General features: G+C 36.3%; 1 protein-coding gene across 2 annotated transcripts in view; it reads right to left on the minus strand.

The window, feature by feature from the left end:
- The window catches only part of SYT9 (synaptotagmin 9), a 198213-nt gene that overhangs the window by 128080 nt on the left and 46850 nt on the right, over positions 1-23283 (minus strand). For both annotated transcript variants that reach the window (XM_031944009.1, XM_031944010.1), the window contains exons 2-3: positions 16525-16873; positions 6813-7359 (exon numbers count right to left, since the gene is read on the minus strand). In XM_031944009.1, the coding sequence (XP_031799869.1) occupies positions 6813-7359; positions 16525-16873 (896 nt within the window). The remainder of the gene's footprint in view (positions 1-6812; positions 7360-16524; positions 16874-23283) is intronic.

Below are 23283 nucleotides of genomic sequence, written 5' to 3' on the forward strand. Positions count from 1 at the left end.
ATGAAGATATAGAACTCAAATAATGGGATATTATTGTACCCAGCTTTCAGCCCATCATTGCCTATAGTTGCTTTAGCAAATGATGATCTCTGGCTGGAAGTTTCCCACCCCTTGTTCTACCTGACACTTTTCCTGATCTCTCCATCTGCTGCTATCCTCTTTCCCAAAAAAGTATCTAATTACTTTCATTTACTGTATATTTATTTTGTATATACAGACAAGTACATGCATGTATAATTATGTCTGTACATACACAATTTTTGTCACTTTTCTTGGAATGTAAGCTCCTCATGAACAAGAATTATTTCTTTTCTTTTTTTAGGGGGTACTATCTCTTTACAAGAATATTTTATAATTTTGTCAGGAATTAAAGTCAATCTAACTGGGATATAGTTTTGGGAGATTTCCCTTCCTCTATACCCCTCTCCAGTTGTAGCTACATAATCTTAGGCATGTCATTTAACATTCATTTGTCTCAGTTTTCTCATCTGTAAACTAGGGAGAATAATAAATAGCACTTCTCAAGGTTGTTGTTAGAATCAAATGAGATAATAATGTAAAGCCCTTAATACAATGCCTGGCACATAATAAGTGCTTTATGAATGTTAGCTATCATTACCATCATTATTGTTATTATTATAATTATTTGGTCTCCATGATCTTCCAAAGGTCACTGGCAGTGGTTCAACAAACACATTACCATCTCTGAATTTGAGATGCAAGTGGTTTGAGTTTGGTGACTTAAACTCAAGGAAAGCTTGATACTTTCTTAATATCTCCTTCCTTACATTAGGTTTCAACTTCTTATTATCTACTTTTGTTCTATCATTTCCAGTTCAAATATTCTCTTGGGCAAAGAGGACAGAAGCAAAATGAAAACCGAGTGGGACTGCATACTTTCTGTGATTTGTTAGACAAAAATCTCTTATTACTACCCAATAGTTTCTGATCTGACAGAGTTAAAGTTCTTTGAGGGTGTGGGCAATTTCCTTTTTGTCTTTGGAATGGTTGGACTACACAATCGCTAAAGCTGCTTTCAAATTTAGATCCATGATCCTATGACTTGTTTGGGAAACCATAACACAGTGCCTGACACACAATAAATGCTTAATAAATGTTGATTGATTCAATGATTGCTCTAATCAGACCATCTTTTTAATTCCTCAAAAACACTATGATAATTCTGGTCATTTATGATTTTGTGATTTCTAAAAATTTGTATCATTTGCCTAGAATGTCATTCCCTTCCTCTACTTCTCCTTTGAAACTTAACTATTCTTTAGGGCTCACTTTTTCTATTGAATCTATCTTTACTACTCCTTTCTAGAGAGATACCCTTTTTCTTGGAATACAATTGTCTTTAGCACTCATGATTTGACACTTACTTGCCCTCTCATTGTTTTATATGCATTGATTGTGTCTTTTTAACAAACTGTTACCTTCTTTAGGTCAACTATCACATGTAGAAAAAGAGAGAGCAAACAGACAATCTAGGGTTTGGAATGGCTAATAAGCAAAAATAATTAATTCAGTATGTTTGTGGTTTGATATAAGGAAACTTCATGACACTCCCCAAGGTGGAGAAGAGATGACTTGGGAGCTGATTACTTCGTAAATTATAGGATTATGGATCTAAAGCAACGTTAGGGATTTTCTAGTCTAACCATTCCAAAGATGATGTAATCTGAGGCCCAGAGACTCAATAATTTTCCCAAAGTCATACAGTCAATGTCAGAGATGGGATATGAACCCAGATCCACTTTCTGCTATTGTGTAGCTAGAATGATCACTTATGAATAACGCCAGAGGTGATTCTTAGTGAAGGTGAACTAATTGCCTTCCTAAGCTGAAATTCGGTCAATCTGATTCTGAATTTGTCCCTTTAAATAGAGATAAGCAACTAAAAATGAAAGCTTTCATACTAGAAAAAGTTTGACTAAAAAAGGATACTTCTACTTTATATTCCATCATGCCTTTGTTTGGTGAGACTTGGTAAAAAAAGATCACCTCTGAAATAAAGAGATGCTATATTCTTCATCAACCTAAATAGTCTTTTAAATTTTGGTTGGTAACCACCATTTAGGCAATCCTTTATTTTCTCACCCATTCAGCTGTCCAACCCAACTTTTTATTTTTCACTGGTTGTATGTTTGGGTTTGATTCCCAAAACATCATGCTCCTGTGCTGAATACCTCTAGAACTCCCTACCCCAACCCTCAGCTTCCTTTTGTGTATTACGTACTGTGTATTATTTCCATTATTACCATACCAATATACCATTATCTCTTATTAGCTAGGAAACTCCTTGAGGTCAGGGGCTTTATTTTTCTGATTTGTATCTTCAGTGCTTACCACATTTTGGTGCTTAGTAAATATTTATTGACTACTGATCATTGACTTCAGAGTGAGGAATCTGGATTCACTCTTGGCAAAATGATGCTGTAGACTGACCTGTCCTATTTTCTTTTGAACCCTGGTATACCTATATGTAGGACTTGATTTGTTTCTGAGAATCCATCTGGTTATTCCTATTTCTCCCTTTTATTTCCTCCTGCCTAAAATAAACAAAGCTAACTGTTGATTTCTGAATTATTTCAGACTTTCTCCTTTATATTTGTGAGTACTTGTCATCAACAGGAACAGAAAAACACTGGGGATAAGATTTCACTCAGACTTCAGGCAGCTGCTCTCTAGGGGGATTGAGGGATGAAGTCCCTTAGCCACTGTCAGAAACAACAAATATCTCATGCAAATTTTGTGTCATCTACTCTCATGGACTAGAAGTCCCTTAGCCATCATCAAAGTAGAAAAAGGTACAACTGTGAGTGAGGTCTCAGGCAGGCATGAAAGCTGGGAACACTGGCAGTTCCATTTAGCATTTGAAGCTGGCTCCATTTTCAAGTTGTTTACTGCTTAAATGTTGCCCACTGAGCCATTTGCTGCCAATAGTCTCAACATGCAATTCCAATTCTCTTCCCATGATATTGAATCCCTGATCTTTGGTATTGTTGCTACGTTAGATGTAAGCTACATATCAGTCAACCCTGTTCTGATCAGTCCTGCTCCTCCCTAGGCTCATCTAAACTATTACTCTCATTTGTATCCAATTGTAATGTGCCTTTTAGAAATCTTGCCACATCCTTAAATACATCTACCTCTCAGTTTTTCAGTCCATGTTCCTTCCTTCCCCTCACCTTAACTGAAGTTTGGCTTTCTATTACAGATAATCACATTTCTTGTAATCATCTCCATTGGAGATTCCCATTTTCACTTCTTTTTGCCCTATTGCCACTTCATGATCATTTAAAAAAATTTATATCCCTCAATAGGTTTTACTCTTTTGAAGATCATATGAACTGCTATTCTCCTTGTTATATCACCTTCTTATTTTTTTAGTATCATTTATCAATCTCTAGGTTACTCTCCAAACATTCTTCATAATTATAGCACCTGGTTCATGGTCTTCTCCACTTCATTCCCTAAACATCAAAGTTCATGTATTGCCTAGTGAAGAAAGTTTAAATTCTTTGCTTGGCATTCAATGCCCTTGCATTGTGACCAGTTCTAGCTTTCCAGGCTCATCATTATACTATTATGTTCTCAAGGCTCTCCATTTCAATTGAATTAGTTTCTGATATCCACATACATTTTAGACTTTCTCATCTCTTGACACATTACTGCTCTGTTTCTACTGATAAACCTTGTGATTATGATTGGCTGACCAAATTTCCTGGTCATCCTTTTCCTATGTGTTGTATCCTCATATAAGAATACAAGTTTTTTGAGGGAAAAGAACATTTCATTTTAAATTTTGTACTGAGTACATAGCACAGTACCTGGTTCATAGCACATACTTAACCAATGTATTTTTCTTTATTGATTGATCGACTGGTCTTACTAATGAGTAAACCTTTCAAGAATAGAACAGGAAATAAAACTGTATCAGGTATCTGAGGACTAGCCTAAATAAGTTAAGAAACAATGCAATTTGGATTCTTATACTATTTTTCCATCCTCATTCCCTCACTTCACTTTTGCTTCTTGAACTCCCACATGTTCCTTAAAGACCAATCTAAGGACTACATCCTCTATGAAGTTTTCTCTGATCCATTCCTCCCTTTGGACTTTGAACAGTTCTTTTCTTGTATCCCTCTAATACATAATATATTAATATTAACATCACTTCTGCCATTGTCACTGTTTTTGCTCCTGCCACCACTATTACCATTGTCACCAACACTACCATGGCTGTTGCTACCATCACTACTATAGTTCCTTCTATATATGTAATATTTCTCTTTGTCATAAGGGTAATCCTAACCATGTTTTACTTACACTTTATATGATTATTTAATATATGTTCCTTTAAATGGAATTGAATCTCTGGCTAACCTCTCTGCTCCCCCACTTAACTCCATTTTAGAACTCCCCTGTTCAATATTGGTTTGAGAAGCAATATAGCAAAATGGATCGAGTGCTAGAGCTGAGATCAAAAAAGACTTGGGTTTAAACTTGGAACATTTACATGTTTTATAACCACCGGCAATTCATTTAATCTCTCTAAATTAAAAAAGGGGTAAATTATAGTCATGGTGCTCATCTCACGGATTTGTTGTGGGCACAAATGAGATACTGGATATAAATCATTTTGCAAACCTTAAAAGGAAGTCACTGGAGTTTGTTTAATATGATCTGCAAAACCTGCCTCATATATTAGGTGTATGATATGGTCAAAGTTGGACTTTAGAAAAATCACTCTAGTAGCTATATGGCATTTGGATTGAAGTAGAGAAATACTTGAGGAAAGGAGACCAATTAGGAGATTATGGTAATAGTCAAAGGGAGAGATAATAAATATTTAAACGAGGGTGATAGTTTTGTGAGCAGAGAGAAAGGAATTCATATTAGAGATATAGTGGGAGACATGACAGATTAGACCAAATTGGGAGAAGAAGAATACTCTAGATGAGGAAGGAGACCAATTAGGAGGTTATGATAATAGTCCAAGGGAAAAGTAATAAGTATTTAAACTAAGGTGATAGTTTTGTGAGTGGAGAGAAAAGAATACGTATTAGAGATATAGTGGGAAAAATGGCATATTGGACAAAATTGGGAGAAGAAGAGGCTGCTGAATAGTTGGATTGTAGAGTTTACTCTGGACTGTAGAGTTAACTGGAGAGCAGTAGTTCAGCAGAGAGAGTAAATTAGACATACACAACTAGAAATCATTAGTAGAGAGATAACAATAGAATTCAGGGGAATTAATAAGATCATCAAATGAGATAGTATGGATAGAAAAAAAATTGTACAGGATAGAGCCTTGGGGATGGGAGAAACTCATGGTTAGTACAATAGAGATGAACCAGTAAAGGAGACCAAGAAAGAGTGATAAGAAAGGAGTACCAGAACACACATACACACATATGTACATAATATAGCTATAGATACACACATACATTTCAGTCATTGTTATTTTCTTCTATAGTTGTTAAATGGTACTTGACCCTGCTCATTGGGATTGGTGAATTATAACTGTGTCATTTCATTACTTTTTCCATAATGGTTTTGATGTCCCTTGAGAAGAGGGGAGAAGGAAGGAGGGATCTCATTGGTTCTTCACCAGTTTTTGCATCTTAGATAGCCTAAAGTGTTTTCTTGTAGTACTTTCCTTCTGTGCCCCAGGTTAACCCTTTGTAAACTATTTGGAAACAGAACCTCTTCTCTGTTTCCTTAGTCATATCTTGAAACTGCTTTTCATAAATTAATTTCCCTATCATCAATGATATCTTTATAAATATTGCTTTCCTTGTAGCTTTTGTTTCTAAGGTTCCAGCTCTTTATTATAAACCCTACCAGCTATGGTACTACTCCTACCCATGTGCCTAAAGGTATAAATCTGACTATGGCTTCTGACCTAACTCTTTGAGAACAGCCTCAGGGATTTCATGTTCCTGGATCAGAGATCCCATGCAAGGGTCTCCCATAGGCAGCACATAATTAATGGAGTGCCAGGATCCATTTAGCAAAAATGACAGCTACAGAAAAATGACAGGAAGGAGAAAAGCAAAAACCTACTCTCTACTTGCAAAGATAGTAAGTAAGATGGATCAAGCAGGAGCGAACACAGATAATCTTAGATATTATCCCTATACCCCCAAATAACAGCTAATAACTTATTTATTGAAGAGATTTCAAATTCCTATCTCAGGAAAAATCAAAGGAAGATTCAGACATAATGCCTATGTAGAACTCAACATCCTTGAGGGAGAAATCGCTTCATTTCTATCTCTCTAATACAAGCAAATACCACAGAACCTGCCTCTCTTTCAGGAAAGGAACTTGTACTTGAGATTTTGTCTGTCTAAGGAATTTTCATTATATAATCTTTATTCATTAATATAGATACCAATGGGTATAATGGCTGCTTAGTGAATACTTATTTAATCACATGTGAACATTTGAGTCTAGAACTTTGTTACCAGTCCAGTGTGGAAGATGAATAGCCATAAGTTATACTCTGAATTAGGAACACTTGGCTTCAAGTCCCACCTCTGACACATCCTTGCTTTGGATCTCCACATTCCCTTCCATAAAAACCAAAACCAAAACTAGTTTCTAGGTGGTACACAGTGAAAGCTTAAACTTTTACAGAAGATTGTAGAACACTTGACTCAAGGGTCAAGAGACACATCATGGAAGAAAGAGGCTATTGCATGTGACCACTGATGAGTTTTGCACAAGCACCAATCCAAGCTCTGCAATGACCAAGAAGTCCTTCCCCCGACCCCCAAGTGAAGAAATTTTGGACTCACATTGGTGACATATTCGATATCCTTCCAAAGGATACACTCTCGAGGGAAGTCTGCCAAATCTAAGAAGTGATCCACAACCACTTGACCAATTAAATCATGGCGGGAGAATCGGTCAAAGTCATAGACAGAGAAGTGAAGCTTCCTCATGGCAAGATCATTGTAGGGAACTGGGAATAAAAAAACCTCATCAAAGACTGGGTTTAGCGTCTTTCTGTGAACTTTAGTCTGGTGTTTAGTTTTCCGATCCGGGAGCAAGTAAATCTTGACATAAGGGTCTGATGTCCCAGAAAAGTCTTTTGCTGGCAGGTTGACAGCTTTATGGATCTTTATGATTAGCTGCTCTAAGTCACAGTCATATTTCACAATGAAGTTCAGTTTCCCACAGGCTTTGCTGTTGCTTTTTCTCCCATCATCAGTGTCCACTGACCTCTGCTTATATAATTCAGGTTTAATGCGTCCAATCCCTGTCAGTTGTTCCTGCTTCTGAAGCTGCTGGACATTGAAGTCTGGGTTTGAGAGGTTGAGTTGCCTTCGGATTGAGTTGTGCCTTAAGTGAAAAGCAAGAAAAAACAAAATTATGACCTGTTTAGGAAAAGTCTCTTTGCAAACATACATCTAAGTGTTGGTCCCTTGCCATAGCAGGTTCTGCCAAGGACAGGAACAGCTATATTTTCTTGACCTGAACCTAGCAAGGACAAACATATTTTCTTATATGAGAAAGGTATTTCTAGGACATAAGGAAAAGGAGTAGGGGAAGCAGCAACAGCATAACTTTATATTAGAGTTTTTAAAGAATTCTTCCCTAAATAACTCTAATTTTGTGTCTTTAATCTTAACTCAGTGGAAAAACTTATTTCTTCTTTGGAACTGAGGCAAAATATAACAACTAGGTCTTACAGAAACTGGTTTAATCCTCTCACTTTCATATTACTGCTTCTTGTTGAATTACAAGGTAACTCAGAGAGGGACACTGAAATGTGTAAAGACACAAAGCAAATAAATAGTACATGTCAAAGGAAAAATATTAATTTTCTGCTCTGCATTTTAGGCACGTCTGCCAGAAAAAAATTGACTTAACATTATTCTAATATTCATGCATTTCTGAGAAAAAAACAGAGGGAGGGAGGGAGGGAAGAGAGAAAAAAAGAACAAGAGAGAGATGGAGACGCAGAGAGACAGAGACAGAGAGATAGAGACAGAGACAGACACAGAGAGAGTGACAGACAGGGAGAAAGACAGAGACAAACAGAAAGAGACAGACACACAGAGAGGCAGAAAGTCAGTGAGCGAGACAGAGACAGAGAGATAAAGAAAGACAGACACAGAGTGACAGAAAGACAGAGACACAGAGAGACAGAAAGACAGTGAGACAGACACACAGAGAGAAAGGCAGAGACAGAGACAGAGGGAGGGAGGGAAGGAGTGAGAAAGACAAAAAGAAAAGGAAGGAGGGAGGAGGAAAAGGTGAAAGGAGAGGGAGAGGGGGAGGGGGAGAGAGGGACAGATCCATACTGGCAGCCCTGCTCTCTAAGCTTCGTTCAATGCCTCAGGCATATCTCTTCCAATTTAATTTGGGGTAACATTTTTAGGAATTTTGAACAAGGAAAATGTTAAAATAAAAAAAAATATTCCAGAACAATAGTTATCGCTCATTTCCTTCCTTGACCATTTCCTTCAGAGATTATGAGGTCTCCTCATCAATATTCCAGTCCTTTCTTGATGGAAAAGAATGGGTCCCACAAAATAGCTTCAAGAAATGAGGAAAGAGGAAAGTGCTTAATTTAAATGTCAATAAGCCAGTCAATTCAAGGAATGAGTAAGGCCATGTTCTTAATAAGACAAAGGGTAGGTAGGGGATGCAGTGGATAGAGCACTGGCAGTAGAGTCAGGATTCAATTATGATCTCAAGACACTTGTTATGTGAGTCTGGGCAAGTCATTTAACCTAATTGTCTCAAAAAACAACAAAAAGACAAGGGTCTGTTCTTTGTGCTATAAATTTGGTCACTACCCTTAATCCTTAAAGATCTTTAAAAAGTCTTTCATCTTCAAACTATCCCATTTTCTAAAGGGAACATACCTGGAAATGGTTTTTAGAAATATTTATTTAGGATTAGAAATTAATATTTCTAGAGAAACTAAAAAGGTTTATGTAATATGCTTCTACTCAGAATGAGGATTAGTACTTAAGTCCTTGTCTTTAGATCCACATCTGAGTATACTATGTTGCTGCTAAGCATCAGCTGGGGCTCATTCTACCTGCCTGAAGTTTGTCCCCTGTAAGGTATCTGCTCACATTGAATCACAGGAAATATGCTTTAAGTACCATAGTGGAAAAAGTGAATTGTTACTGACCTACTTCAAGTCACTGGCTCAGAAACTCAGCCTAAGAGCTTTCATTTCCATTCTGAGATAGAAAGGACATTAACCAGGAAGGTGAGCTATTGGAATGCATCTAGGGATTTAGGTAGACAGGCTTTTAAAAGATATTTACAAATTAAATATTTGCTAATGAAGTCTGTTCTTTGGCTTTTAGCTTGTTATTTGGATTTTGATATTTTCCTGCAATTTCCAGTCCAGGCTGCTTCAATTCCATGGTTCTCTCTTACTAAGAAGCCATCAGTGAGACTCAGGCAGCAAAAAGGCTTTATTCTGATTCCCCTCAGGGAAAACAAAACACATTTAATTTTTTTTTTGAGTTTTGAGCCTTTGCACAGGTTGCTAAAAAAAGTCACCTTATAGGCCCCAAAATGAGAATAATGAAATAGACCGCTAGGGAAAAATACTGAAATTTATTACAGAAGATGAAGTCTTAGAATTCTAAATGCAACAGGGCTTGCTTTGCATTTGCCCAAATCAGCTAACATGGAGGGGCTAAAGTAGGAGATGACAGAAACGTGCTTCTGGGAGAAGATACTAATCTCTTTTTATTGACAAAATTGCCAGAAGAGGCTGCATCTTTAAACTACCAGACTGGCATGGTCTCAAATTTTCTGTTCGTTTGGCCAATTTGTCTATGGCACAGACACCATTAATTAAGCTGGCTAGAGTTTGGAATCTCCTTTTAGGATCCATGAAACAGGCTTGGAATTTAGTCTATTTTGTCTACCCCTTTTGGTTCAAGGAACAGGCAGAGAAGTCTTGGGTACCTTGGCTTGTCAGACTTCCATTCTGGGCAGCCTGTCATATTGAACCTCCAAGGTTTCTAAAGACTCTGTTTCGTGGGCCTCCAAAATTGAAAAGGACAAACAAAACTAAACACACCCCCAAGCCTGTTTCCTAGGGACAGAGTGTCTGAAGGAAAGGAGGGGAACAGCCTCCTCAGCCAGCTGAGGTCATGGTGCCCTGCTTTGGGTAAAGGGGATCTTCAATCCTGCATCCTGACATGACACCAGAAAAAGAATGAGAGAGACTGTCCCAGTCTGGTAATTTTTAGGATGCAGCATGTTCTGGCTGCAGACCATGGAAAGAGGGCATCCAACACTGTAGAAGGAGAACACAGAATGCCTTCTTCTAGAAACAGGTCTTTAGCATCTGCTACATGTTAGGTAATCTGGACATTCGTAAAGAAAAATCCCATTACATATGAAAAATTCAAGAGTCACTCAAGGCAAGGACAAAATATACCCTCATACTCAGTAAAATCCATGCGAAAGATGTAGGAAAGTAGGAATGAGGAAAACAATGTTGGAAAACACAGCTTGGAACAAGAAATAAAAAAGGCCTGAGGTCCATAGGATCCTCAGAGCCCTCAAGCCTTTGCATTTTGAATTTCTTTTTTTATGAAGACAGCTGGATAGTGCTGGATATAGCAAATACAAAATAGCATCACCAAATATGGAACTGCCTGTATCTTAATAGAAAAGAAAATAATTTTTATTTCTTTGTGCATCATTTCAGAATCAACTGACTTTAAAGTCACATCATTGACTGCTTAGAGCAAAGGTAAAATCAATAACAAGTCAAATCACATCAAACAAAACAAACAAAATCAAATAACAAAAATCAATAAGAAAAGAAAGAGAAAAAATTGAGGAACGCCTCCCTCTACACAAATATGTGTGATTACAGCAGAACCCATCGAGCTTGTTTAGGCAGCTGCCAACTAAGAAAGGGGGGAGAGGATGAACAAAAGCCAAGATATTGACTCTAGAGTGAGTAATTTCTTAGAAAAGTTGAATTGATATGCAGTTGTCACAAGAAGGCAGAAAGGGTTCACAAATTACCACAGTCGTAAAGCCATGGTCAAGGATAACAATATTTTGGAAGTACAATCTCATCTGCAAAACATTATAGAGAAGGATGATGAAAGATTATAAGCAGTTTCAGCTCATAACATAACTTAAGGAAGACGAGGGAAAATGAACCTACAGAGAGCATGGTATGAGATCTGATTGTCCTGAGGAAAATCCCTCATGGCTCAAAGTCCAGGGTACAAGTCAATAAAAAGCTCTCTTATGATAAGTGATTGCAGGGAGAGGCTAGTTGATCCACAGAGCTTCCCTTAAAACTCAAGAAGGTCTGATTACAATTATATATAGAATAAATTACGATTATATATAGAATAAAAAAAGGGAAAGTCAAGGGAAATTATGTTGCATTACAGATTGTTACTGAGTGCAAGATGCAAAGAGCAGAGGCAGAGGCAAAGAGCAGAACTCTATAATTCTTAGATATGACTCTGTGATATAATGTTTATATTCAATGAGAAGTACACTGGTTTTCATATTAAGAAAAGCTTTGCTAAAAATTCTAGTACAGAGATAAATCTAAATTTGGAGAAGTGGATGTGGCTACTCATTTACACTGAAATGGTGGTTAGTTTAATGATATTAACCTCTTTGGGTGTCCCTTTTTCTTATATATACACACATATTCATGCACATACAAACACACCATAAAGAAATGCAATAAATAGATGAAAAAAGGAATATATTTGTTGACATTTCTATAGAGCGCTATTGTCACTGTTAATAATAATGCACTTGCACATTTTAATTCTTCCACCTCAATAGTAACATTTGAGGAACTAGTAATGGTACTAAGAAGATGAGATCAGAGAAGGAAACATGCTCTGACAAAATACAAACAGAGAAAATGTCTATTGCTAGTGACAGTTTTAAAGTTACTTGAGAGCTGATTTTCAAGATTTTTCAAAGACAGAGAGAATCCCAAAGGACAAAAGATCGCAGCAAGTCCTTTAAAAACAGTACTGTCACCAGTAATAACAACCAAGACATTTAAAAATACTAGCAATCACTGACCCATATGCCTACATTTTCTTCTGTATAAAATCATTATATGAATGATTTATGATTAAAAGTATCCATGATGACAGTATGAATAGGGGACATGTGGGTTTTCCCCACACAATTTGATTCAGAAGATCACATTTTTGAGTCATGCAATTAATTGAAAGATATAACGAGTGTAATAAAATCCTGCTGTGTTTATTGTTTGTTAATTATACAAAATATATTTGAACCAGCAGAACAAAATGTATATTAAACAAAATTACTAATTATATAATTTTGTTCATAAAACAAAATTATGTATTAATTATACAAAATATATTTGAACCATTAGAACAAACTGTAACCCTAGGAGGGCATTTCTTTAACAAAGTTTCTCTCATGGATTTGTTTAAGATTATAGACTATTTCATGACAGGACCATAGAAGGAAGTGTGGCACTGTTGAAGTCACAAAACTCAAGGTTGAATCCTGGCTCTCTCATCTGCTACCTTGATAAGTTACTTAATTTCTCTATGCCTCAATTTCCTCAAGTTTAAAATGAGGAGGTTGGACTAAAATAAAAGACCTCTAAGATTTCTCCAGCTTTTATTCTATCATTCTATGAAGTAACTTTGATCAACTATCCACTGAATATCAAGGGAGGTATCAAACAGGATGAATATGGGAATATCGCACATATTTAATATATATCAGATTTCTCTCTGTCTTGGGGAGAGGGGGGAGAAGAGGAAGAAAAGTGTGGAGCACAAGGTTTTGCAAAGATGAATGTTGAAAACAATCTTTGCATGTGTGGATGTCTTACATAAAGCCCTAAAGGAAAATGGATCTCCTATTTATCAATAGACTTTATAGATATTCCTCTTCATTCACAGATAGATAAACATACATACATACACACACACACACACACATGCGCGCACACATTCATAAGTTTGGGGCAAAGGATGATTGGGGCAAGTAAATGTCTAGTATATAATGCCCATATTATCACATCCATTTTGATGGATGGCCCAGTGTGTGTGTGTGTGTGTGTGTGTGTGTGTGTGTGTGTATACATCCCTATCATATACATGGAAATACACATACTATATATAGTTTCAAATAGTCATTCAGGTAATTTGTTTTTACCTGATTATACATATTTGTTATAAGACATTTATTTTTTCTAGCCTCTCCCTGCAATCACTTATAATAAGAGAGCTTTTTACTTTATGAGATATCTCATGAAATGGGGGCAATCAATGGAAAAACAAAACATGTCAATAAGACTTTTTCCCCCAAAAGATACTTTATTAAGGGAAGAGGATACAGGCAAAATGAAGAGATAAAATAGACACCAGTAAATAGATAGACTGGGGAAAGCAATAGAATTAGCAAGGAAAGGGATTTGAAATAAGCCATTAAAAGAATATGCCATGAGGTGTGAATATGCCATTGGCTGGCAGGTTAAATCCATAGAGGAGTTTAGAAGCCTCACCAGAGTTAGTTGTAGGAAGGAGAAAGACATCATTAAAGGGAAGTCACCATGAGGAAGGAGAGAGTGTCTCAGTGGGCTTAGCCTCGTAAAGAACGTAGCCAATAAGATTGTTTTTTGAAAATAAAACAATCAGGAGAAATCTTCCAGTATGGTGGGTGAATCCTCTTTGGAGAATTTCTGTGTAGTCTTGGATAAGAATCATGCAGAATGAGAAGGCATAAAGACATTGCAATGTGTACCACATTGATGAAATTAGCAAAGTATTTAAATGTTAAGGTTGGAGCTATAAAAATTTTAATTGTTCAATGCTGAACAATCATATTAATCAATGCTGATTAATCATATATTAATCTATATTCTGTATAAAATACTCCAGTAGGGAAAAATGCAAAGATAATTTAAAAATGGTCCACGGCCTCATAGACAATAGGCAGCTGGACATGGAGTCAGAAAGACCTAGTTCCAAGATGTGTGATTTTGGGCAAATCACTCAGTCTCTGTCTGCCTCAATTTCTTCATCTGTCAAATGAGCTTAATATTAGCACCTAACTCCTAGAGTTGTGAAGATAAAATGAGGTATTGCTTGTAAGGTACTTTGGAAAACTTAAAGCATTATATAAATTTTGGCTATTATGATTTTTGCCTTACGATTTAGAGAGAAAATGCAATATATACAGCAATAAAAGCTAATATTTAAAAATGCATAATAATGCTACAACAACTATTGTACTGAAGAGAATATAAGAACATATGAGAGGTAACAAGTTCCATGTGATATCTGAGGGAAACCTTGCTGAAAGAGTTAGCACTTAAACTGGGTTTTGTAAGATGAAAAGAATTTTAAATAGTGAAGAATAAGACTAGGGAGGATTGAGGTGGAGATCAAAGTTTTTCATATATAAATAAATGCATAAAACATGTCACCAAAAGGAGAAAATACAACATATGCATAAGAAAAACTGAAGTACTGAAAGTGGATCACAATATACTTTTTCACCTTTTTTATTGTTGTTTGCTTGCTTTTTGTTGTATTTCTAATTTTTCCCTTTTAAATCTGATTTTTCTTATGCAGCATGTGGATAAATGTGGAAATATGTATAGATAAATTGTACATGTTTATCATATATTACATTACTTGCTATCTAGGGGAGAGGGTGGGAAGAAAGAAGGGAGAAAAATTTGGAACACAAGGTTTTGCAAGGATGAATATTGAAAATTATTTTTGCATATATTTTGAAAATAAAAAGCTATTATTTTAAAAAAGGAAAAACTGAAGTGTTTAATTTGATTACAACAGTGCATTTGGAAAGGACTAGAGAGAGGTGAGACTCAAGTTGTAGAAGGTCAGGTTTGTGGAAGCCTAGATTTGTTGAAGTATGTCCCTTTGTTGCCAAGAATGACACATCTAGTCTGCAAGGAGTTAGTTGGGGATATGCCTACTCTAACCTATCTGCAGGTATAGGAGTAATTTCTGGCACTTTTCAAATAAGATTTTCCCTATATTTAAATAATTTAAAAAAAAATCCAAAGGCAGTAGGGAGAAATGACCTGTCTTTATAAAGCAGGGGAAATGTTTGAGCCATTTCAGAAACTTGTAATTACATATTTTTTGAATGTTGACTTCATTAAAAAAAAAATTCTCCCTGCTGATCACTAACAGTTTGTCTCAGAAGTACAACAAAGACATAATTATGTAGGTGTTAGCTTATGCTTGTCACACCTCTTCTAGACATTGACATAATAGGCAGACACATTCCATTCACATGCTCTCTCATAGCTAGGACACCAATGTCTTAGTGAAAATGGTTCTGTTAGAAAGTTACCACTGACATTTTTGAAATCTTTGTTTAGAGTTCTTGGGAGCCAAAGGCTTCTGGGTGTCATGGCGAATGGGAAATGAGAAATGGAACATTTCTGGTTCCAGAGCTGACTCCTTTCAATAGTCAAGGTCAATAAATCATGCAATTACTTGGAGCTGACACCTTGTGATGATATAGCAGAATCCTAACCAAAATTTCCTTTCTGGACAAAGAAAGACTAGTTTTAGTAAAAACAAATGTCTCCCATGCATGTTTCGAGGTTTAGGAAGCTAGAATAATTTTATTCTTTTTCTGTTCTCACTCTCTGCCATCAGGATATGTTTAGAAATGGCCCTAGGTGGAGGACCTTGTATAATACATCTGTAACAGGTATATGTATGTCTGTTAGCTTAGTGATCCAAATAGAGACACAATCCTTCAAAAGACCCTTAATCATGCTTCCTTATAGTGCTTATTATTGTTTATCTACAATGATATTACATCTTATATACCAACAATACATTGTTGAGGATGAAGATTCTAAGACCTTGACAAGATTCTCCAAACTAAAGCCAACATGTGCCTTGTTATTTAATTATCTCACTGCAAACTGGAGCACAGGAGAGTTAATGAAAATGACATTGAGAAATAAGGTGTGGGATCAAAGAATGGAAGAAATAAAAAGCTCTAGATATCTCAAACTTGTTCATCACAAACACATTCTTCTAGAAAAATCAGAAGATTGGATGTGGAGAACATAGAGTTCCATTGAAATGAATTTGCTATGACTTAAGACAAGGAATGACTAGTTATAGATAGATGATCCTTTCAAAATTAGCTGTCTGTGTGCAATCCTATCACCAAGCAGAGTAAGCAAAGGTCAACTATAAATATCCAATTAGAAGAAAAGATAAGACGTTGCATATGATTTCAAGCAGCTCCAGGGAAATCTATTTAAAGGAAGTGTTGACTGAAAAAAAAAAAAGAAATGGACAAAAGTGGAAGTTTTGATTATGAATATTATTATTGCTAAGGAAGGCATTTCTCAGATAAGAGGTCCCTCTTGTCTGAATGTTCTGCCTTTCCTGTTCCCATGGATGCCCCTTTCCCAGTTCCCACACCCCATCCCACCAGAAGATCCCAGTGGCCCCCTTTGGAAGACAGACAGACAGCACTACTGACCGGGCAGACGGGGTGGGCTCTGTCACTTGCCGTTGCATGCGGGTCCCATGTACACAATTCTCCTTGTTCTCTGCTTGAGAGGCTAAGGGGATGTCAGGAGAAGTGTGGCTGATCTTCATGGCGGCATCTGGATAGGGCGAGGGCTGCTCCTGATAGTCTTCGCTGTATTCTGGGTCATTGGTCTCTGTTTCTGTGTAATTCAGGGGCTCCTGGTTGTCTTTGCTTCCCGAGAACAGGCCTCGTTCTCTCCAAGGGACCCAGCAGAGCTTCCAGGATACAAATAGAGATACACTGAAGAGGGCCAACCCACAGGCTGTGACAACTAGAGACAGCAAACTCACTGAGATGTCTAAAAGGGAGGAAAACCGCAAGACCAGCATTAATGGAGTGTCTACTTCATTGTTCATTCACTGTTTCAACAAGTATTTATTATGCACCAACTATATGCCAGGCTCTCTGTTAGTCTGTGGGGGCAGAGATAGAAACAACAACCACCATAAAATAAGCCCTGTCTTCAAGGAGCTTACATTCTTTTGGAAGAAATGAAATGAATCTATATAAATAAACTATATATAAAGAAAATGCAGAGTAATTTCCTAGGAGGTGGAATGGAGATTAGCAACTGGAGGTCTTTTTTTAAGAAGTGGCAATGGATTTGAGTTTTATTCTATGAAAAGTACTCAACAGAAGCTACACACACACACACACACACACACACACATCTATATTCTTCTACTGAGGGTCTGTTGGTAACAATAGTTTTATATATATAATTTACATATATAAAATTATATATGCATAATTTAATATAAAATATAATTATATATTCTAAAATTATAATTATACAATTATATTATAAAATATAATTTAATATAAATTATATATAATATAAAATAATAGTGATTATATATATATTTATATATATATATATATATATATAAATAAAAGAAACTATTATTGCCAACAGACCTTCAATAGAAGAATCAGGAAACCCACAGGGCCATGTGTTACCCAGCTACCAGATTAATATTCTCCATCTTCAATTGCATTCATTTCTGGAAGATGGGAAAATACTTGAACCCACACAAAGAGAGACATATCCATGTGGGTCATATTTTTCTCTCACCTGTGCTGGATCTGTAAGTTTAGCCAGTTATCTCTGTTTCCTTCATTGTAGGCAGCAATGAAGCCCTTTGCTCAGTAGAGTTAAAGGGTTATGGGAAGCCTGTGGAGAAATGCTTGTCTGCCGTATTAAGGAAGGTGGGCAGGTTTTCTGAATTCACTTAATTCATTTCTTTCACTACTGCTCTGAGATGAAAAGATGAATTGGGTCTACTGAAGAATAATGAGTCAATCAATTTCTTTTGTCACCTTGCTGACCTGTGACATTGATATGGAAGCTATGCTTAGGGAGGTATTAGGGAAAAAGCCAATGGAAACTGGGGTAATTTCCATCTTTCCTCTGTTTAAAAGAACAGAGAAGTAAATAGTTAAGTCCCGAGTATCCACAGCAGGCCTAGGTGGGCTGAAGAACTGGTCTGCTGATTTGGGATGTGGCCCTACACTGGGGGATACTGCCAGTTCCCTTCCCTTCACCTACCTTAGGTAGCATACTTTGTTTCTTTTCCCTTACTTTTTTTCCCTTCCAATTAACCTGACCCCATAAAGGGATCTCCCTTTAGATCTCTAGCTAAAAACCTTGTGAAGTTAAGCTTATGTGTGTGGGTTTGTTTCTTAAGTGTTCCAATCGGTTTGGCTGTATAAATTCCGAGTCCTTTCCAAACCCTGTTTCTATGGCATCCAGAAAGTGGAGCTGGCTGATAAGGGGACTAGTTTGTACATAATTTTTTGGCAGTGTCCCTTACAGACACATGGCTGGTGGAATGTACCCTGAATCTGAGATCTGATGACCTGGTTTGAGGACCAGCATTATCCCTTCCTAGCTGTGTGATCTTAGCTAACTGGTTTAACTGCTCTGAGATTCATGTTTGGATAAGGTTACCTTGGGGTACCTTTCAGTTCTAAATTTGTGATCTCGGGACTGCAATTGTCTCACTATAACTTTGCTTTGCTTTGTTTGTCTAACCTCATTTCTAACCTTTTCTTATATCCAGGATTTACCAGTACTAAGCTTATGTTTTGGATTCCTCATTTCTTTATAGCCAACCATTCTCCTCTCCTGTGACTTTCCCAGTTTAGATCCTTTCTTCCTAGGTGGATCCCTATCTTCATCTCCAAACCTTCAGATGAATTTGGAGAGATGCTCACCTACTTCCCCAACTGAGAAAAATCTTTCCTTGATACTACCCACTAACCTGATATTGGCAAGTGGAAAAGAGAGGCAGAGAGAGAGAGAGAGGCAGAGAGAGAGAGAGAGAGAGGCAGAGAGAGAGAGAGAGAGAGAGAGAGAGAGAGAGAGAGAGAGAGAGAGAGAGAGAGAGAGAGAGAGAGAGAGGCAGACAGAGACAGACAGAGAGACAGACACAGATAGAGATAGAGAAACAGAGACAAAAGATTCCATGCTTGGGAAACCACATGAAGCCTTATCCTTTATCTTCATCCAGCTGGGGTTTGAAGGCTCACTTCATCACAGACTCCTAACTGGGACTTTGTATTCATAGCTCACATGACTTGGCACTAAGTCAGGTCCTTCCTTGACGCAGGATTTCACCTTTTCTATAGGGGTATAATGTATATTACCAGCCCTTTGTGAATTACAGCAAGAAAGACCCTAATTAGAGCCTTCTATTCAAAAACTGTCCATTCTACTCTCTAGTCACCCAATGAAAACTAGAAGGTTCTCATACCATTTTTCCCAATTAGCTTTCCCTGAAGTTTAGACTAAGGACCAACTTGAGAAATTGTGTCCAATCAAATTGGAAAGATACACCTCTTTCTTTTCTCTCATACTTTACATATCTTCCTCATTATTACGGTGGAAGAGAGAGAGAGAGAGTGTGTGTGTGTGTGTGTACCCTCCCTCACGCAAATCCAATTAACTTGCATGTCATAGCATCACCTCCGTAATGTCATGGTCCCCTTTGAGAACAAAGGACAAATAACAGCAATAACCTGAGTTGAATACTGTAATAATACCTTATCCATCAATCTAAACTCCTCAGAATACTGTATAAAACCACATAGAAAGCAAAGAAAAATCTGAGTATCCAAAGTGAATATCTTAAGATGCATACAACAAAAGTCATGTACTTTAACTTATAGGAGAGTCCTTCAGATCTCACTTAACACCCAGTAGTTTACAAACAATTCTAATAGGATGGCTTATCTTATTTCCCTGCCTATATATTTACATAAAGTACTAAGAAATTAGGATGGAAGTGAGGGAATCACTTTAGGCAAAGTCACAGACTGCAAGAAGTGAAAGCTGATAAGCCAGCAGGGAACTAGGCTACAGGAAAATAGAAATGAAAAAAAAAATCAGTCATCTAAGGTTATTTTTGAGTAAGCTTATACCTCCATACATTTGTGAGCATTCCCATACTGTAACTGATGTTCATAATAATGATACAGAGTCATCACATTGGACTTTATTCAGAATCCTGTTTAATAAGTGAAAGAAGTATTTTAAAGAAAGATTTCTATCTAAGGTGGCTCAATTTTTTAAAAAAGTAATACTTTTAAGGAGAAGCTCGAGTTATCTGGAAAATTCCTTTATGTGAACTGGTCTATCTCAATGGTGCTACATCGATTGGGTTCTATTGTATTTTGCAGCAAAGCAGCCATCTTGGAAGATAGCCAAACTCCTATTGTTTAGGAATGATCACTTGGGTTAATGAATAGATTCTATATTCCTGAGTATTGTTAAACAGAGCTGGCTCCAAATGTCATGATGTTGAGGATGATGTGGCTGAAGTATATATATTGGGAAAGGAATATCTAAAGACTAGTCTCTCTCCCCCCAAAAGGGGGGAGAGTATCCTGATTTTACTCTCATTTTCTTCTTCTTTCTGAGATCTAGAGGGATGAAGTAAATAATTCAGTCTTGGATCTTATGGTGAAGAGAATGAATATTGGGGAAAAGGAAATACTCGTCATGCTCTCAAACCCAAGTCTCAATGATTTGCCAGATGACCTTGAGATATATTTTTATATATGTACATATAAATATATATATATATATGCATAATACATATACATATCCCTACATATAATTAAATTATATGTATTTATATAAATTAATGTATACATACTTAGGCATATCACATAATTATATAATCACATAGCTAAAATATTATATACTATAACCATATAATATTATATAATTATATAATAGGATAATAAATATTAAATTATCATCTAAATTATGTACTTTATATATAATTACAATTAAATTATATGTAATTAAATGACATACTTTATATAATTAAACATATCAAATTTTATATATTTTTATATGTGTATATATATATACATATATGTAGGATTTAAAATTAAATATTTTAATTAAATTCATTGAGAATTTATAAATTATTTGCTATTTTCAAAATAGCAAGGGTACAAAGGAAAACCCCAAAATTTGCCCCCAATCCAAACATATTCCCTGCTCACAAGGAACTAATATCCATAGAGATTAGGGTAGAGACACAACAAAACTAAGGTATTTAGAAAGTAATAAGGAGCAACTACAAATGGTAGAACATATTAGCAACTGCAGTATAAGTATATGGAGGGATCAGGAAGGGCCTAATATAGGAGATGACTCCTGAGCTATGCTTTCTAGGAGAAAAGGTAAAAAAGAGGAAGGAGTATATTCCAAACATGGTATGGGGGTGGGGACATCCAAGTCCCTAAAGACCCAGAGATAGACAATGGATTGTAAAGTAAAGGAAACATCTGATTGGCCAGCTACAATTTCTATTAGTGACCACAGACAGGTTCCTGTTGGCATGGCAATAGATGGTTCCTATTTGTTTCTCCTGATTGAATAATAGTAATAACACTTTATATTTGTGTGCAGCTTGAATAATAGTAATAACACTTTATATTTGTGTGCAGCATTACTGATAGAAAGGACTTTCCATATATCATTTCTTTGTCCCTTCTCAACAACCCCATGAGGCAACTAGTGAAATAATAATTAGGTTTTATTAGAATTAACAGGCATTTTAAGTACCAAGGATAAGTAATTATTACTATGAACCCACAATGTTTACCTGACTCAATGCTTTAATACTGATGTAAACATAGCACTCTGCTGGGCTTGGTCTAAATATCTATTTCCTAACACACTTCACAAAGCCATGGGCTTGTGGCTGCAGAATCTTGATGATGAGTATTGATTGCTTTTTTAAAGGAATAAGGAAAGGCAGCCCACAGATCCTCTCGCCACTATGTGCCCAGAGCAGTCACATGAATCCAAGTCTAGTCATTATTTACTTTGCCTAAAATCAGCATTTGGAGAGTGCCTAAAACAACACCTTTTCATAGAAGGTATTTTATAACCATATTGTGACAATAACTACCCACTTGCCTCAATGGATACAACACCTGAGAAAAGTGATTTGCCCGAGGATGTGCATTGGCTGCTGAAAGGTTTGAGATTTATTTATAGCTCTCAGTCTCTAATCCTTTGCTAACCATGTTACTTCTACTGCATACACATGGTGCCCTAACTGGGAAGATATTTGGAAACAATGCATTTGAAAGTGATAGATTTTATAACAGATCAAAAAGAAGTGATTCAAAAAGAAGTGATCTCAGAATTACTGGATTTGGGGGGAAATGCCATAGAAAAATATCATATTTCAGAGAAACAGTTAACATTTGTAAAAGAATTATTTATGTAATTTGTACAACTTGTACAAATGATTTGTAACAGAAAGTACCTACAGAATGATGAGGCAAGTGCAATGATTCTTATTTCCAACTCTATGTGAAGAAAAAAAATTATAGAAAATAAGTGATTTGCTCATGATCACCTAGATAAGCCCAGATTGGAGCCTACGTCCCCTGATTTTAATCCCACATCTTTTTCTGGTAGAAGATACTGTACCTCTTATCATGATTTGATACAAAAGACAGGAATGATTAGAATTGGAGGGGATATCCAAAGTCAACCCTCTCATTTTACAGTTGAGGAAACATGGGGCAAGGGAGATTAAGTGGAGTGTCTGAAGTCATTAAACATCAGAAGCAGGATTCAAATACTCATTTTCTGATATTCAAGTAAGACATTTTTTTTTTCTGTGAAGTTGACATATGTAAAATTAAAAAGTATAAAGCATGAACTCCAAATCAGTTTTTTAGTAGATAAAAGCATGCTATTTGAAAAGAAGAGGTGAAAATTTAAGAATCCAAAGATTTCAAAGAATTCAGAGGAAAAAAAGTTCCAAAGAGCAAGAATTTTTGCATCTGAAGTAATAAACCTGTAATATAATATAGGCATCTAGGTGGTGCAGTAGGCAAGCATGCTAGATTAAGAGTCAAGACAATCTGAATTCAAATGCCGCCTCAGATAATTATTAGCTGTGTGAACTTGGAAAAGTTACTTAGTTTCAGCCTAAGTTTCCACAGCTGTAAAATGGAGATTTTCCTGGACTGTTGTGAAGAAATAACATATTTACAATATTTTGCATATCATAGTTACCTAAATTGATGATGATGTCATCATGAATCCTATTAAAACTGAGATGAACTATTTGATATCTTCTTTTCCTCCATTAAAGTTCTAATATGTGCCTCATATTCGTGCCTCATATTCTTGTGTTGGTGTCCTCAGATTCAAAATATCTCTGAGTA

This window comes from Sarcophilus harrisii, chromosome 6 (genome assembly GCF_902635505.1).
Source record: "Sarcophilus harrisii chromosome 6, mSarHar1.11, whole genome shotgun sequence".
NCBI classification, from domain to species: domain Eukaryota; kingdom Metazoa; phylum Chordata; class Mammalia; order Dasyuromorphia; family Dasyuridae; genus Sarcophilus; species Sarcophilus harrisii.